General features: G+C 37.3%; 1 protein-coding gene across 11 annotated transcripts in view; it reads left to right on the plus strand.

The window, feature by feature from the left end:
• Positions 1-19,046, plus strand: part of FHOD3 (formin homology 2 domain containing 3) — a 360,936-nt gene that overhangs the window by 268,599 nt on the left and 73,291 nt on the right. For 5 of the 11 annotated variants that reach the window (XM_052704366.1, XM_052704363.1, XM_052704364.1 and 2 more), the window contains exons 11-14: positions 1,902-2,003; positions 4,288-4,665; positions 6,989-7,111; positions 16,393-16,527. In XM_052704366.1, the coding sequence (XP_052560326.1) occupies positions 1,902-2,003; positions 4,288-4,665; positions 6,989-7,111; positions 16,393-16,527 (738 nt within the window). The remainder of the gene's footprint in view (positions 1-1,901; positions 2,004-4,287; positions 4,666-6,988; positions 7,112-16,392; positions 16,528-19,046) is intronic. The other 6 variants (XM_052704371.1, XM_052704369.1, XM_052704370.1 and 3 more) reach the window with 4 other exon arrangements.

Raw genomic sequence — 19,046 nt, forward strand, 5'->3', positions numbered from 1 at the left:
TCGTAAGTTCAAGCTTGTAAACAAGATACAGAAACAGGATGACAAGGTCTCTAGAAAAATACTAATATCTAGTGCTCTGAAGTGGTCTTATAGTGTGCACCAGCTCTCTTTAATTCTGGGTATATTTTTCCTTTCCTGTTCTTCTTCAGTTTATTGTAAATACAACATTGATGGTTCCCAGTTCAACTTGCACTGTACAAGATTTTAGTGTATTTATGTTCCTGTCCTTAATAGCTTTCACTCTGAAGAAAGAATAAGGACCTTTCAAAATTACAAGCTCCAATGTTTCTAATAAATATTTCAATTATGATTTTGGGCATTCTGAGATGAGTGAGGAGAGTGAGGAATTTTACGTCAATCCAGGAAACTGGACAGGAACTTAAAACAGAGTCGTCACAGGACAGATTTTGTTCATATTTTTAGTAGCCACATTATCAACATTATAGGATTCATTGTGCTGTTATCAGAAAGCTATGAACCCACTGAGCTTTGTGAGTTATTTCCCAAATAGGATTGCTTGTAGGACTGGCAAATCCAGACATTTTACTCTTCACGGGAGAAAATAGCAAAGCTAGTGTTGATCTACTTGATAGTAAAGAGAACGGACAGTATGGGTCCTCTCTGGTATCTTTTTCTTCCTTTAAATATGAATACATACTGTGATCTTCTACAACGTGGTTATGATGTTGCAATACCTTAGGAACTGTTAAAAACACTTTATAGATTTTTGCCAGAGTACTGGAAAAAGTTCCAAGTGCTGCCATTTTCCTGATTGTTATAAGACTAACTCCATACAAATGCAACAAAATTTGGATTCATCCTTTGCGGTGTCATGATGAGTTTGTGATCTCACATTGTAAATATTCCTTATGCTTGTAACATGTAACCATACCAATTCTAGATGGGAAAAAAAAAAATCACAAAGCATGCCTTTACAATTAAAGAAAATCAGCTTTCAGGAAAATGCAAGAAATGTATAAGTTTCTTACAAACTTTATTACTGTTCATATGCTTTATTCTTTGCATGGGACATAAACTAGTGGTATTCATTGTTTAAATCAAATGGAGAACTGGATTAGCTGCAAATGCAAAAGAAGTCCAAAGAGAGAATATTTTCTAAATCTTCTGCGGGTCTGTTCATCTGTGGAAGAAAACGTATAAATGGGAAGGATATGAGGCAGAAAATGCAGTCTTTTGTTTTGTTTAATATAGTTTTATTATTACTTATGTGGTTTGTAGGTTATGGAGGCTTTATGCGTGACTTAAAATTCTTCTCTGCCAGACTGAGGGCTAAACCAAAGCCTGGTTTGGCCATACTAATGATTCTTTACTGATATAATTCATTTACTGGCATTCAGTAACTTAAGTATTGCTGTGTGCAAATAGCCCTGAACTGATCTGGTCTCTCTGTTATTTCTAACTTAATGGTTCACCCTGCTCTTTTCTGTAGCTGAGCTATTGGCTGCTTAACCAAAACATTTTGTCTGTGTTAATTTTAAGGTGTAATATGCAGTTGCATTTGTTCAGTGTCAACACAGCGTATACTGTCCTTTAAGCCAGATACATCTTGGCTACTGACTCTAGCAGTGGTATTGTGCTATTAAAAAATTTCCATTAATGCATGTGTAGATAGCAAATGGAAAGCCAGGTTAGGGAAAAAAAAAAAAAAAAAAAAGAGGGGGAGAGGATAAAAATTACTGCGTTACTGCTGCCCTCATGGCAACACGTACTTAGCATGAAGTTTAGATGACTGTTTGACTAGTGCCACAACTACTCCTCTCAACGTTTTCTTTCCATTTCTAACCTCATTGCATTTATCTTTCTGGGGACTCATGTCATTTTCTCTTCCAACTTTTCTCTTTCCATACCACTGCATGCCTCTTTCCTTGGTGTGACCTCAGAGAGGAGGAGGAGTATGAAGAAGAGGAAGAAGAACAGCCAGTCACAGAACCCAATACTGAGGATGAGGGGGAGGAAGAGACCAGTAGGCAGGTCAAAGCCAGGTACTGGGATTCAGCATCATCCATGCACCTTTTTTCACTCTGACATTAATTCACCACCAAGTGTGCGGCAGTGTCTACCTTTTCACTCACACTCCCAGCTCTCTTTTTAAAGCCACTCCTAAGGAAATCTTTTTGCATCCAAAAGCTTTGTCATTGTATGCAACTAAAGGAAATCGGTTTAGTTGTATAGGCTCAGGGCACTGAGAGCTGTTTGCATTCCCTCATTTTATTACCAAATGAGTACTGGTCACAAATCATAAGATTTAACTGACAGCATAATTTCTAAGCATGGTGTAAGTTTATCTTTTAGTTAGAACAATGCTGAAACAATGCAGTGCGTTGCTGAGTTAGGATACTGCTCGACTTAGGTTTTCTTCCATATTTTCACAATATAGCCTTATTAGCAATGTCTGTAGCTAGGAAGAAGATTGACTTCTTTTAAATTCTGCTATGATTTATATCAATTTTTCACATTTTTAAATAGGAAAGAACTACTTAGAGGCAAAGCTGATAGATGTATAGCATTTTATACAAACATGTCCATCTGTGTATATATGGCTGTAAACAAACCACTTATCAAAACAATATTCTCATATAAAATTTTCCACTTATTTCTGAGGTATATATGGATTTGGAATCTGGCAACTTTATCCTAATAAATTGGAAGAAAGAAAATATGTTTTTTCTTCCAGATAGCCATTTGATTTAGGTTAAATTGTTTGGCTTTGCAACTCGGCAAATGAGATTGGATTTTTTTTTTAAATAAACCACATTCATGCAGACGCTGTACAGCACAGAAGGAAGAAAGGAAACTGTTTAATGTGCAAATTCCAAAGAAAATACTGGACTGTTGTTATTAATATCTTCCAGTCTGCAAATGTAGCCAGTGGCTGCCTGAAATTTCAAAATTAAGTGATAATTTCCTCAAATCCTATTCTTAAAAGTCAAAGCTAAAACACAAGTTATTAGTAAATCACATGAAAATAATAAAATGCTGTGAAAAAATGTTGAACACGAGAGACATGAAAAGAACATAACGTGTACTTCAGAATTTGTTCTTTTAAAATAATAGTCAATTTGAGATAACTGGATGATATTCCCATGACTTTTTAAATATCACCCTTCACCATCACTAGTGTGGTGTACTAAAAATGATCTGAATCCTTGCCATTTGTTTTAAATCCTGTCAGGAAGAGTAGGAAAAACCTAGCGTTAGGGATTTGTGTCATGCACAGCTTGTGAAATAGATGAAGGTTTCCAGATTGCCCACTGTGTTTCAGTTGTGAAAAAATTACTTGGTATATATTTGATTAACTTCACAATATTCTAACATATGTAGCACATGTTGTTTTGTTGTTGTTGCGTATTCTTTGCCAAGCCTCAGATAAGGTCCGTGCATTGCAAGCATGTAGGTGGATTGTAGAGATGGTCTCAGGAAAAGTTTATCAGCCACTGGCTAAGTGATTGAGCCCAAATCCCTGCACAGTGTTTATGCTTGAGGTGCTTGTGAAAACAGATGTCCAGGAGTGCATATCCCATGGCTTTTCACCTGCCTTGCTGATTCCGTTGCTCACCAACACCTACCTTCACCAAAACAAAGCAGATGTGTTTTCTGTTCACGCAGTGCAGGTCTCTAACACAAACAGAGCAATTGATTGGGATGCTAACACTTAGATAAATGCTGATTCGGTTTTGTTTTGTTTTAATTTTCCTCTTTGATGGATAAAGTGTTTTTTTATGGGCTCTTTTGGTAAAAAATATCCAACTGAGGGGAATGGTAATCAGATACCCGTCCTTCAAGAGGCAGTCATGCAGATTGTGTCTTGAAGTATATATACTCAGTGCAACAGATCATCTGGCATGATGAAGCTGTTTTGTGCTGCTCTGACTACATTTACAACCTAGCTTGAATTACTTGAAAATTATTCAGAAAGTGGTTATGAAAAGGCTCATGAAAATTTGTTCTGAAGTCTCTGAAGTAAATCATTTAGGCTGAGTTGCTTCCATGCCTATGTATTTCCAATCCCAAGAAGATACAAATATCTATTTCCTTACTTCTGGGGAAAAAAAAGTAAAAATTAAATTTAAAAAAAAAAAAAAAAAAAAAAAAAAAAAAAAAAAAAAAAAGAAAAGATGATTATCTACAATTTAGAAGGGGTTATTTTTTGCCTGATCCTCCTAGACTTTTTTTTCTCTTCCAAGTGGTATGATCTGTTGATCTCTCTTTTCTCTGTTTCCCTTCTCTTCCCATCCTTTCCCTTCCCACAATATTTTCTTCCTGCAGTGGGGTCCCAGGTGCACAGGAAGCTGTGAAAGAAAACTTTTCACAGTGTTGTGATTCTTCAGCCACCTCCAGTGCCATTTCTCAAGCTGAGAGGCCTCTCCCCTGCTCTAGAGCAAAGAGCTCTTCTAGCAGCACCTCTTTTGTGCCTGATTCATCTGTCTCTCTTCATAATTCTGTTCTTTCACCACCATCTTCACCAGCAGCAGTTTTGCTAAGCTCTTCCCAAAATTCATCAGCATCCATTACTCCAAAGGCATCTCCAACGGTAGAGAAATTGCCTTATGTACCACATACTCCTTTTCACCTCTTCTCATATGACTTTGAAGAGTCTCCAGCATCTGTGAAAGAAAAGGAAGCAGAGGTGATGAGGGAAAACAGGTAGATTTTATACAGCTGACATGAATTTTTAGATAAATGAATAACACCTTTCAGGAATTTTATAGTGGTAATAATGTTGTATTATTTCCAGAACATACTGTATTAGTTTTAGTCATGTAAGCCCATGTTTTGATTTGATTGATATTCTTCCCTTGCCTGTGTTGTTTTCATCTCATCTATTTCCCAGCTTCCTCTGTGGAGCAGTAGATAAATAACATGTGATTTGGGTGATCACATAAAAGAGCATCATTTTGCTCTCATTTAAAACAGTGTAACTTTGTGAAAATTAATTGAGTTTTTAAGATATAAAACTGAGAGTGATTGGATCAGTCCTTAGAATTACAGCATCACAGAATTGTAGGGGTTGGAAGGGACCTCTGGAGATATCTAGTCCAACCTCCCTGCTAAAGCAGGCTCCCTAGACTGGGTTGCACAGGAAAGCAAGTTCTCTCTAATTTAGTGAGAGTTATTGTTGCACTAATTGAAATTCTAGGTCTGAGATAGGATTCTGCGCTGTATCAGCACAGAAGAAAAGTAAACACAATAATTGATAAGAATGTCTTGTAGCATTTGATTGAAACTGAAGTGAAGCTTTCTGTTAGTGTTTAGAAAATAGTGAGTGAGTTCTGAGATTCTCTTGGGACAATTGAGCTTTGCCTTCTCACTCAGCATGGCCACAGGCAGGGTGTTTTGTGAGTTGAGTATGCTGGAGAGAAGACCTGTGTTAGGGCTGTGCCTACAGGGCAGCTCTATCCTGCTAAGCTACGCAGCCCTCCACTGGGGTTGTTTCTCTAGTTGATTTTCTTCTAGGGCAGGATTTCCATGAAGGCAGTCATTTCCCATTCAGCAAAATTCCTTTGTAGCTTAGAAATATTCATAGCAGCATTTTTTCCCCAAATGACTCCTCACTTCTCAGACTTGCAGCATGGTGTCTGGGATTTGTATTCTAGAACATAAAATTTGGCTTTCACAAAAAAAGGAACACATTCTCTAAAGCATTATTCCTTGCAATATTAAAAAACGCTAAATGAAATTTATTTTGTTTTTAACATTGGCCTTGGCAATTAGCAATGCTATTGTACCCTTAGGAATTGAAATTTTGCATGACTAGATGTGTTTGTTAAATGGAGCAGAAGGAAAACAACCAGTATTTTCAAATAAAATTGCTAAGTTAAGAGGAATTACTGTGTGCTGAGGTGCATGGGAGAAGAAGCAGTCCAGAAAGGATAAGGTAAAAGGGGATCTATTGTATGTTATGAATTGTAATGAAGAAAATGATGGTGCTCTTTCTTCTGAACTGAGTTTTGAATCAGTTGGCCTTGTGAAATATTTCACCTACTGTGAATCGTATGCTTTCCAAAAGGGAAAATGGTAATTTGTGTAAAAAGAAATGTTCTAATTTTAACAAATCAGGAATCTCTGTGCCTCCAAGAAATGCTGTTTAAAAACAGTGGCTAAAAGGGACATAAAAGCAACACAACTGCTGTTCCTGCTCAGTATAGGAGCCAGGTTGAAAACGTTGATACAAGGGACTCTTGGGAGGTGGCCATTCCAAGAGCCCTGGAAGCAATTTCTCTTTGATCAGCAAACTCACAGTGAAATCAAGCAGTTATGTGTGGTTGTTTTTCTTCTTTTTTTTTTTTTTCCTTTCTTTCCTTTTTTTTTTTTTTTTTTTTTTTTTCTAGTAGAGGGAATGGCTGGTAGAAATTCCTAAAGCCATTCTTTCAGAAACATGTAATTTTAACCACAGTGATGATTTTTTACAGACATCGTAAGACATGGCATGTAAGCTGTGACTTATGATGGGGGAAGGGAGAGAAAATGCTGTCTGCTTTAATTGGAAGGGATATGTATGCTTTATAATGCAAACGTTCACAAATTGTTTATGTCCCTGTTCAGAGCATACTCAGGAATGCTGTTGTTTGCATTAATTTTCCTAGGAATTGCTGTTGTTGACATGGACTTCTGGGAGTCCCAAAAAGCTCCCAAAACAGCTAATAAATTTGACTAACTGAGCAGTAATTTAAGTATTTCTGCTCCGAGTAGTCACCTAAGTGGGTCATTCTGGTCTGTCAATATTTTCCATAACAATAGTTTAGTATTTGAATTAAGTATTTCTATGACATAGTTTATATTAAAGTGAAATGATAGGTATATTTTGAAGCTGAGGTTAGAACAGTATTTTCAGAATGTAGATAGATGAGAAAGTCGGGGATGCAGTATCATTGCCAATCTCTAGACAGGAGGATTGACTGTTTCATGTCTGCTTGCTGATGCATTTTTTTTCTCTCCCTTTCTACTACACTCCTTCTCACTTCTTCAGATACAATAGCTATGGCAGCAACTCTTACTCTTCTCTGCGACACTGTGGTTTGAGTGCTCCTACAACACCCACTTCTCGTTATGGGACAACTCTCTCACCACCTCAGGAGTCCAAGTCTGACAGGTTTGTAATTTCGTCACCAATTTGACACAATTACTTTATATAGAGAACAAAGGAGATAATTGTGAACTGTTTCAAAATATCATAGAGCCAGATCTTATTTAACATCAAAAATAGAATGTACAGAAATCTCAGCATGTTCATTTCCCACGCATTCACAAGTCATTTGCTCAGCTAATATTAAAGACTGCATGTATTTCCATCCTAATTCTACTTCTTTCACTCAAGTGGATAAAACAGATTTCTCTCACATGTATGTTGATCTGCATATCAAAAAGGTGAATTAAAGCACATTTTGTTTATTTCTATTTTTAAAGTTCAATTCAGACAGATGAATTTTCACATCATGAAGTGTAAAATCACAGAAATGTACTTAGTTCAGAGTTTCCTAGGCCTTAACTTGTCCTTCCTTGAACACGCTTGGTCTATCTCACGGTATTTTGTTAAGGGCAAAACGTTCTTACAGTAGGTAAAAGAAGCTCAAGTTAACACGCCAGTTATCCTCTCACTTAGGAAAAAATAACTAAAACCCAACAACAACAACAGAACCAGGGTATTTTTAACGTTGAAATACTATTTTGAGTTATGTAACATACTTCAGGAAGAAAAAGGATGGGAAAATATTATGAATACATGAAAAGTAAAGTCTTCTTGGCAAGAAATTTGGACCACCAGAAATGAATTGACTGTTACAACCTGAAAGTAAGTGACAGCTTCAGAGGACGTCATACTGAGTTTAAGAAGGAAGGGTAGAAATTTTTAATTACACATGCTGTCAAGGCAAACTACTAATTTCCAGTTAGGCCAGGCAGACTTCATATTGTTTGTTGCCAAATTGGCTTTTGATTCAAAAAAATTCCATCTCCCTCCCCTGTGTTTGAACTGGGGTTTTTTTCTATATTCTTTGTCTACATTCTAATTAATTTTTATTAGCTGTTTTGGGATATTTTTGTGTATAGAAATATATATGTATGTTCTGTGTGTATGTATTTATGTTTAAACCTACCGGTTGCCTCACATCCTTTTGAGTCTACTACTCAGAATGGTTCAAGTTAGGCTTTCAGCATGTATATATTTCTACCCATGAGGTATTGATTTAATCTTTTTTTCAAGTGAGTAATTACATTAAGTTTATCCCTGGAGAAGGGCTTCATTTTTTATTTGCTCTTCTTCCATAAATAACTTGCCTTGATTTGTCTTTCCTGAGTTAAATCATTGCTGAGTGACACCATAATAAAAAACTCCATAGGAGCATTTTCACCCACTTTTACCATAGCAAAATAGATGTAAGATAAGCAAGAATTAAAGATATCCCACTGCTTCTGAAGGTTTAGCTTTCTACACCCTTTCCATTTTAAAGCTTCTGGTTGCTACTGAAGAAAAGAAAGCCGAGTAGTCACACATTGAGATGGCTGAAGACAGTTGGGCCTGTCGTGCAAGAGGTCAATCAGTCTGGCTCCAATCCAGCAAAGGAAGTGAGCTTTCATTTCAGCATGTGCATAAGTGTGTTGGTGGCTAGGAGCCAAAATGCCTTGGCCCCACAGGACGAAGCTGTAAAATTCACAAATTCATAGATAGTTGAGCCAGAGGGGAGCTGTGTGGTCATCTGTTCCAACCTGCAGTGTGTCTCCTAGAAGCTAAGTGAGAGCCTCCGTACCTTCACTGGCATTAAAGAGACAGTTGGTGACTCCTTCTGGAAAGCATTCCAGTATTTGTCATGATGCTAGGAAAATATTTCATGTTTTGGAGGAAATTTTGTCTAGAAGCATCTTCCAGCCATTGCACCTCGTTCTGCTTCTCTTTGAAACTGGCAAACACTATGCCTTCAACAAATCTCTTTTACGTGTTGCTGGGATTGCATCTCCGTCCTTCCTTTAGGTTACATGTACCATTTTTCACCTCACCTGATAAAATCTCTTTCTTGTTAAAATTTGTAGCTTACTATTTATGGTAGCTGATCTCATCAGTCTTTCCACATGCTTGTATTTGACACATTTTGTTTATGAGTCTCTGAGAAGTGTGAAAAATGCCTGCATGCCACAGCTCCATGTTGCCGGCAGAGTAGATGCAGTTTTTCTTGAAAGATAATGAAATATAAGGATTTGGATGCTATTTTGCATCAAGACATGTTATTTTTTGCTGTGCTGCCATTCCAGACATAGGGTTCAGCAAATTCTAATGACACAACTATTTTGAAGGGCAGTTGTCTGCTTTCATTTTATTGTCCTGAAACGTATGAGTTGTAGAAATGCCCATGCATAGATGCACGCATAGCATTTTGCTCATTGGAGAGTAAGCTGTGTAGTATGAGCAGCATAACTTGCTGCTCAACTACTAGGTGGAAAATATTGTGAAACATTTCACAGGTTTCTGTCAATGGTGTTTGCCTTAGAATATGACAAAAATTTGCACAGGAAAAAAAGTTAAAAGATGGGGAGAGAGGAAGAATTGATAGGAAGTTGCTTATCTATGGTTAGCTCCAAGGCAAGTTTTCTGCTTTCAGTCTAGGATTGCAGTAGTCCAAGGACACTGCAGAAAAACCCCTGTCTTTTGTTATGCAGAGGAAAGCTTCAGAGGCAGCTCCTGGTACTGTTTATCTGACCTCCAAAAGGAGGAGGAAGAAAGAGGCAGCACATAGAGCACTGCCTTGCAGAATAATTCATGCCCCATCCAATTGTCCTCACAGGCTTTCTCAAGCCTCAGTTGCATTTTACTTTTGACAACGTAGGTGGAAAGCAGCTGAGTGGTTTACATTTTGACATTCATACTTTTAAAACCCTGCTTGGCTAAGAACCATAGGAAATCCAGAAGAGCAGCATGATTCAGTGCAAAAGTAACCAGATTTTGTTCTCTGAAATACTCATAATGTATGTATTTTTGATTGTACAGCAGAAGAAAAGGCTTACTTGACTGTTTCTTGGTTTCTATATTCAGCTGCAGCCTTTTGCCAACTTCTTGCAATACTAGTCTTTTTTCTTTCTCTGGATCTCCTGTGGAGAGCCATGTTTCTGAAGTGCATATTGCAGCCATGGGAATCCTGCTGAAGAAGGGCAAATTGTAGGGCCCTTTCAGCTTGGCCTTTTATTAAGAAAGAAGTGTTATTGATTCCCTCATATCTCTCTTATTAAAGTTGTTCCTAATGCATTCCAATATAACCCAGTCCTCCTGTTTCTAACTGCTAAAGACTGTTTTGCTCCAGAAATGTACTGCTCCCTGTCCTCATGACTTAAATCACCAGTTAACTCTCTCCTCCAATCCCAAAGGAAAGAAAAATCTCAATGTCTACTTCATGGCTTCATAAATTTTGCTAAAAAAAGGGAAATAGCCAGACATTGTTACAGCACATCAGTGAGAAAAGCATTTTTCTGTATGTCTGATGAGTTACCTTCTTGTCTAGGGGAAGGAGGTGTTTGTTGTAAGACTATTCTGTATTTCCTTGCCTTATCTTCACATCTGTGGTACTTAAGTTTAGCCAAAGATTGCTTTCTCAGATTTTGAATCTTATATGGTCACTGAAATTGAAAACTGCAGCCTCAGTCTGCAGTTTTCGGGAGTCATTGAAAGCTTGGAACAGCTCTGCTTGCAAAGCTTGTCAGCTCCTCACACTGTGTTTCTGATGTTGAGGTGTATGCATTGTTGAAGTAACTGTAGTTAGAGGAGACCCTGAAAGGGTCTAACTTATATGGCAAGAGAGCCTGACTTTGACATCAGCTTTTCATTGCCAGGGAAATATATTTTGTTTTCTGCTGCTGTGCTTGCCAAGGTAAGTTTATTCTGAAGCATTTGCCAGGAGACAGTTCCCACAGGGCTTGGTAGTCACATAGTTAGGCAATTAGCCAAGCTAGTGCTATGTGCTAGGAACGGGAGCTCTTAGACCCCATTCTCTTCCCTTTATCTGATCATTCAAGTGCCAGGAAGTTCAATTTGCAAACCTTGACCTCTGGATCCTCTTGGCTGATTGATGTGGACTTAGTCTCCAGCTCTGGCTGATCAGTCTGATGTTCCTCTGATTATCCAAGTAAAACATTGCTAGGACACTTGCAGATTATTCCAGTTTGATGCACTCTCTAGCATTTCCAGACTAATAGAAAATGGACTTAAAAAAGAAGAAAGGCTTCATATCCCTTAACTTGTCTTCTCTCTTACTTGCGTGATGGTCTACAGCAGTAGGATAGCTTAGGCTTTTTTAATGAACCTTGAACACTGACTCAGCTCAATGTTTTTATAGATCTTTTAGAGGTAATGTACCTCCCAGTTTATCCTTAAAGCATTTATTTCTACTCAAAGTGCACAGAGACACTGTGTTTAGCATGGCTGGATTATAGATTATTTTTTCTCCACTGATCTTAAAGATATGTTAAATATCATACTGGAAGCTTAAGCAAGAATTTTAGCAAAAGTTTATAAATACTTTTCCTTAGAATTTTGTTTCCTCTCCAGATGCTTGAAAGTGATTTTCTGGCAATCTGATGATTTTTCAGATTTATGTCTCTTAAAAACAAAACAGAAATGCTTGAGAATGGTAAACTGCTTTTCATTTAGATTTTCTACTAAAATTCTAAAATTAGATGTTGTAATTGACCTCATCAGGAAAGTGCTGCTAGATGAAGCTTCTTGGCAGGTTCTCTTCTTTTTTATTTTTTTTTTCCTTTTCTTTTTTTTCTTTTTTTTTCCAATTAGCTATCTATCACTAAACTGCACTCTGGATTTACTTTACTCCAGCTGTTAAACACTGAAGAAAAGCAAGAAATCTATGAAATAAAACTTAGTGTACACTCTGTAAGACTACTGCCATCCCAAGAACAATTTTTCTTCCCTTGGCTTTATTGTCTTGCTTCTTCTACCATCTTCTGTGTGTCTTAGTATGTACTTCTGGACTTCCAGTCCAGAGACTGTGGCTATTTTCTCTAGTGGCAAATGCAAGCACATCTTTCACTCTGAATAACATAATGAGGAAGGGATAGCTTGATAGTTGATAATACTGGCCCAGGGCAAAAGCCTCAATTTTATTACTGAAATTTTACTAAGAAAAGCGACCTTAGGAATTACTGGATGATTTGCAATTTGGGAAGCAGTGGTGGCTTACACTGGCCTAGCTGCTCATTGAATTACTGTGTAAGCAGTATTTTTGATTGCAGCTTTGCATGCTTTGTGATATGGCAGTGGCATAGATTTAAGCAAAAAACATGAAACAATTTACAGCCTCAGACTAAAATGTAAGCACTACTGGCTGAACACACAGTGCACAAGGAGGACGCAGTCACTCACAAATAACAGCAGTGCTGGTATTTAGGGAAACACGTTAGCCTCTATCAAGAGAATGGCTTTGCAGGTTACTCCCACGTGGTTTGTGAATCAAAGGGATCTGAGGAGCTACAGGTTGGCCACTGTGTTGCACAAAGATAGAAACAATTTAAAAACTGTAAATGTCAGTCTGCAGGAGTTCCGTATGTGCATAAGGACCTGGTGCATTGCTCCAGCACGGAGATACTCTATTATAGCTTCATTTTTTTGGAGCCTTTCAGGCCAGTTAAAAGTCCAGTGCTAATCGGTTCTTCTTTTGGTCATTCTCAAGTTTCTTCCTCAAAGGAAGCATTAGCCAGTAGTTTTCTCTCTCAAATTTTTGTTTATTTTTTGAGAGAAGTTTTGTAAAGTTTCCTCAAGTAATGTTTAGTCTGTTTGCAAAATCTTGTATCAACACGCTTTTGAATTTGCCGTGTCATGTACAGAGACACAACACAAGGAGATTTTCTTTAACTGTGAAAAGCACTATGACTCTTGGCAGCTTTGTCTCCTCTTTGGTCCCTTTCTAAGCTGGAAATCAGATTTATTTTGTTAAAGCCGAGAGGCATTTAGAGTTACTTGAGGCCTGTCTCAGATGGGAACTGCTCACTGTCCCCTCTTTGCAGCCTTCCCATGACTGCTGAGGTAGGAGCACGCTGGAAGAGTGGGTAATCAGTGCTTGCTTATTAAAGTGATGAATGATTCTTACCCTTGCTATATTAGAGAAAATCCTGAATATTAACCTTCTGACCTAAGGGGATTTCCCCTTGTATGTCAATTGATCATTTTTTACCTCCTAAAATAAGCTTTTGTACTTGGTATTCTTGTTATAGATACAACTTCCATTTCATAAATTTTAGAAATTCAACTAACAGAGAAAAGTGCAGAAGATTCTTTCCAAGTTTAATGAAGAGCATTTTAAGCTGATAAATGCAATTTCAGTATAACAGAATGGCTTAGAGTAAGACAGACATGCTGGCTTTGTTTTTCAACAAGACTATAATAATTCAGGTCCCTTTTCACTTCTGCAACATACAGCCTGTGATGAAGTATTTCAGAAAATGATTAGATTTCTTGTCTCCATGAATTTGTTTGTTTTTTGTGTGTGTTTTTGTTTTTTTGTTTGTTTGTTTGTTTGTTTTGTAATTATGACTATTTTACTATTGAGATAAAGCAATAAGATCAGATGAGCTGAATTTTTCTTCGGGAGTTTTTGCTGACAGACAATGTTTTTGCTTTGTATTTCTAAGAGTTGACAAAACTAATATGGCACGTGGATATATTAGATATTGCTTATTTTTCTACCTTTATGGCTCTGAATCTTTTATTTAGATTGCAAAGCTGCTGCTTGTGAGTCAAATTTTAACCAAGTGAATAGTGCTAACCAATCTGCTCTAGATCAAAAGCCCTAACAAGGTGATTTGGTACATTCAGGCATTCTACTACTAGGCTTATCTTAGAATCCCATATGCTGGGCTGAGCTGCACATCTCCATACAATTTCCCTGTAATCCCTTAAATAAGAATTTGTATTCACCAAAAAGCCCCAGTGAGCTTAGTGCTGAAGGTTTTCTGCCTTCTAGATACTGTGCAGACTACAATCACTGTGTGTCTCTCAGAATCACCCCACCCTTCAGTTAATTTTCCTTCATGTTTTATCAAGTCATAACTTCCTTTGACACTAAATGGAGATTGTAGACTTAAGGAAGCTGGATGGAATGGGATGGCAAGTTAAATACCTGGAACACACATAAGCATACACTTGGTAGAAACCCTCTTCTTGCCTTCTTTCCCTGATTCGTTTTTAGATGATTTCAAGAGAAGACAGTGTCCAGTTTTCCACTTCCTAGAGCATTTTCTGATGATACTCAATCTTATTACAGTGATTTTTCAGCGTTCCTGCTGAGAGCTTTCTCTTGCAGCATGCACTGTAAGTTGAAAACTTAAAGTCAATTTAAAGTAAGTTCAAGGAAAAAAATCACCACAGGTACTTGACTGTCAGGATTTGGGGAATTTTTTTCCCTCTTTCTTAGCACTGAGGAATATTGTAGATTTTTATGGTTTTCAGCATGATCCAGCATTGATACTATAGCTCTAGACAAATGCCAGAAAGTAGGCTTATAGAATATCAAGTTTTATACCTTCTTATATAATGTTTATGCTGGTGGATAGAACATATTGAAATTCAATTTATTGAAATTATTGAAATTATGTTCATGCTACCCTGCTGCCAGTTGGGCTGACATGACTATGTTCTGTGACGTTGCTGCTCTCATAGGCATAGGCACTTGGAAGATACGTTTGCATTAATCCTTTTATTTTCTTCTTCACCTATTTTCACTGGCAAACCAGTGCTCTTACACGAAAGGCCTACACTGTGCACTATAGGCATGTAAATCAAAAAGGGTAATGATCTGACCCATCCTTCATGCAGAGTTCAATCTCTTTTCAAAAAAGGTAATATATTTTTCTTTAATCCTTTCATTACCAAACTCACGTTACAAAAGTGCACGGAAACTGTCCTACATGAGTTATGTCTGTTTGATTTTATCAGTTAAATTCAGTGTGGATACATTTACATCTGTATAAAGCTATCCTCTACTATATAGATATTTCCTGTCTAAGACACAGAAAGAAAAACGTGTTTTCTCTGAGGGAGCTCCCTTGCCATGTGAAAGTTTAGTTGTACCAATACCATCGCTTTGGGGAAAAGATGTGTGAGAGGAACCACTCTCTTATCCAAAGCAGAAGTTATAGAAAAAAAAAAAAAAAAAAAAAGAAAGAAAAAAGAAGGGAAAAAAAAAACTGAGTCCAGACCAAACTATAAGAATTTATAAATGTAGCTTTTAAAACTGCATTTACTGCCTGGAGCTGTTTCATCTCAAAGGAAAAAATCAGTTTCAGATCTGAGAAGTCTTTACTGTAGAGGCTGCCATTTCTAATGAAAAAAAGTCCCACATTATGGCTAGGCATTTCCATGGTCATGCATTTTAACAGCCTTCTGAACAACAGCCAAAAGTTTGATGTGCGTTGCTAGTGGTGACGTTCAGACCTCTTCATTATAGTAACCTACTGAGGAGCATCCAGTTCTAAGTTATGGTAAGAGAACTGCAAGAGAAAGTTACATTTCAGACTAACTTGTCTTTATCCATATGGCATGTGGTGGTAAGTTGTTCTTTTAGTTCACTGTACAGAGAACAAGAAGAAAACAGGCTAAATGACCAGGAAAAACAAAACAAAACAAAAAACTTTCTTATTGATAGGGACAGTTAAGCACTGAAATGGCTGGATATGATGCATCCACTAGGGGCTTTGAAGGCAGGTCAGACAAGCACTTTCCAGGAATGGACTGAAAAGACTATATGCTGTCTTGAATAAAGAAAGGAATATAGGTAGTTCTCCTCCAGCCACATTTCAACTAATTTTGTTACAGCCATTTTGAAGACAATTAATGATTGTTATAACTAGCTGTACAGTCCCTGGGTATTCTGTTGATATGTTCCTACACTATTAATTTTACCTTTGCATCAGACGTAGCAAGAAAACAGAATTTGACAGTGTGTAAAGAAAAAGCACTCCTTAAGAGAGCATTAAAATTGTTGATGGGCAATTCTGAGATCTTCTTTTGTTTTGTTGTGCACAGGAATCTCAAGTGCTTGTAACATGTCTGTTTTTAACATTATTGCGTAAGATGTTTGGAAAGTGCTTGAAAAGTGTTCAAGCGAGAATATTGCAATTGAAAGATGCTGAAGAGTTCTTATGGGTACTTCTGTACTCTGAAAACTTGGAGATATAGGAAGCCTACATTATCTGCCTTTCTCAAGCTTATCATAGTATCTAAAATCAAGAAAGTACTTAGTAGTTTGAAATATCCATACATAAATGCTGCTGTGTCATTCCATTGGTTGAGTTTATGTTACTTGCTGAATGACTGCTACAATTTTTTTGCCAGTATAATCAATAACAGTGACATTGGGAAACCTGATTACCCCTTTTCTGCAGGCCAGCTTTGGGTGGTCTCCTTACATCATCTTTCCGGCAGCACCAGGAGTCCTTGGCAGCAGAAAGAGAAAGACGACGTCAAGAGAGAGAAGAAAGGTTGCAGAGGATAGAACGTGAAGAAAGAAACAAATTCAAGTAAGAATCATGTTTACTATCACTCTGTTGTCTTAATATGAGATGGGTCTGCAAATTATTGAGATATTTACATGTGAAACAATTTCATTGTTGAATATTTCCTGGGTATCTTTGGATACCTTTCTTAATACAAACATCTGAACTGGTATATTAAACATTATGATGAATGTTATTATTTAAAAAAATCAGCATTTTTTTAAGACAACTCTGCCTTAGCCAATTATTCTGTTTGGAAATTCATAAAAGCTAATTTTTAGTAGCTAAAATGCCCCTTCTCAAAGTATAATCTCAGTGAGACATAAGTTTGAAGGTGGAACTAGGAGGAATGGAATCTAGAGAGAACTAAGATACAGATATATTTTGCTTTTATGTTTTGCAAAGTAAAAGCATTTTGCTGTCTTAGAATGTATGGTAGTGTTTGAATAGCTACACATTTTCCTGCTTTTCCATGCACGCTTCTCTAGCTCATGGAAACAGTAAGAGACAGAAAATAATTATCAAAATTATTACTCAGCAGGTGGCCAAAGACCCCAGCTGAATACAGGACACAGCATTTTCACATCTGAGTCCATGTCATGTGCTGTGGGACACCAAGATGTTCTGCCTGTAGGTAGTAAGAGCCAAGTTCTCGCTTCCTGTTTGATTCATGCTGGAAATCCCAGTGTAGTCATCAGCAAAGACAGCAGTGGACTTAGAATAGATGAAGTGCCTACTGGGCCTACCATCTGAAGAGCATGCACTAGGAAGCAGTTTTAGTTTTTTGTAGACAGGAGTGAAAAGTAAGCATTTTCAGTAGTCAGAAGTTATAATACAGAAATATAAATAATAGTAGGATATATGTTTTGTTAGAGAGATGCTATTTATGGGAAAGATGTTTCCTGTAAATAAGTTTCATGTCAGCTTGTGTATTAGTATGCAGGATTGTTTTCACTGTAATAATCTCTTAAGTAAGAAGTGGAAATGGTCTGTGTCATAGTGGATTTAGAAAGAGGAATTACTTGCTAGTGGTTGGTTGCTTGCTTGGTTGAAGGAGATACTCTACTGGCTCCAGAAGATAACTAGTTTGGAAGAAAATGAGAGATAGAGGGAAGGTGGAAGAGTACCATAATAGGATCTTTGTCAGCCAACAGCTGCCCAAGTTCTCCTGAAACAGAAACAATCAGGTCTCAGTCCTCAAGTGTCTTCCAAAAACTTTCCCTCTAAGTGGTATCATCAGTCTGCAAAAGGCTGTCGTGGAAAGTCAACATGATCTTTCAGAAAGGAAACTCCCAGACCAAAAAAAGCTACTAGGACATTTGGCAGCTCGACCTGTTTGAATAACAGATTTACCCATTTCACTAAATGTTGGCTGAAGTAGTTGTTCTTGCTGAAAGAGCGCCTTTAAAATAAATTAAAAAAAAAAATAGCCCTTCTTTTAAAATTTACATCTTCATCCCATTACTCTAGAGTCAGAAAGTGGTTAACTACATGTCACAACTGTTACATATTTGAGACAACAATTTGTCAGTGCTCAGTGTTTTCATCTTCAATATTTGAGTTCCCTCTTCACCCAAAAAAGTTAGAGGTTGTGTTTGAGAATAGGGTCTCCCAAGCCACTAACTTTGAAGGCAGCATCCCACAGTTGATTAACCAGTCTGGAAGGAGGAGGACAAAGCCACAGCAAACAGTTGTGGACAGTTTCGTAAGAGTTCATGGGATCTCATTACTGTATCATCAGTCTGGCTCTCTCTCTCTCTCACCAGTCTCTGAAGATGTATTTTTGGTTAAAAATAACACTTCCAATTCACAGCCTTTAAACTTGTGAGCAGTACTGGATTTACCATCATGACTCATTTGTTATCTCATTCTTTCCAATTCTGCCTTGACAACATTACAGTAGATTCTGGCACCATTGTTGACAAATTGAGAATAATTTAGGGGAGAGCATCACCGCTTGTGAAAGACCTTTTTTTTAGAAGTGTTAAAATGCTTTAAAAGCTACTATTAGCAAAAGGAATGCTTCACAAAATGGATGCTTTTCTCTGTAGAAAGATTCTTGTCTCCATTTGCATATGTAGAACAATATGTCCTACAATGAGTGGATTGTTCTTCATCTGTACTTAGATGTGAAAGTAGTCAGAGGGGAGTGAGTAATGTTCACTGTGAGTAATTTCACTGAAAAATTCTTTGGGTTTTTGTTGTTGTTGTTTTGTTTCGCTTTTTCCTTGGGGGCTATTCCCATAGCTATTGTAATTGCAAAGAGTACTCTGAAAATGTTGTAAAAGTATAACCAGTAGTGATTCAGAAGTATGTAGAGGGTAGCCTGAAACAATGTGTGTTTCATGTTAATGCTGGTGTTTGAAGAGCAGACCTTTAATAGCTGTTGGAGCAATTAATACTGTTATTACTATATGATTACTGTTATAGATGGCAAGTTTGATGACCATAAATATAAAAAGTAGTGTTTTATTGGAAAGTCTTTCTGGTACTCGTAGGTTGTAAAGGGAAAGAATCTAACAGATACAGTATCATCCTCTGTG

This window comes from Tympanuchus pallidicinctus, unplaced genomic scaffold (genome assembly GCF_026119805.1).
Source record: "Tympanuchus pallidicinctus isolate F22 unplaced genomic scaffold, pur_lepc_1.0 scaffold5, whole genome shotgun sequence".
Taxonomy (NCBI): domain Eukaryota; kingdom Metazoa; phylum Chordata; class Aves; order Galliformes; family Phasianidae; genus Tympanuchus; species Tympanuchus pallidicinctus.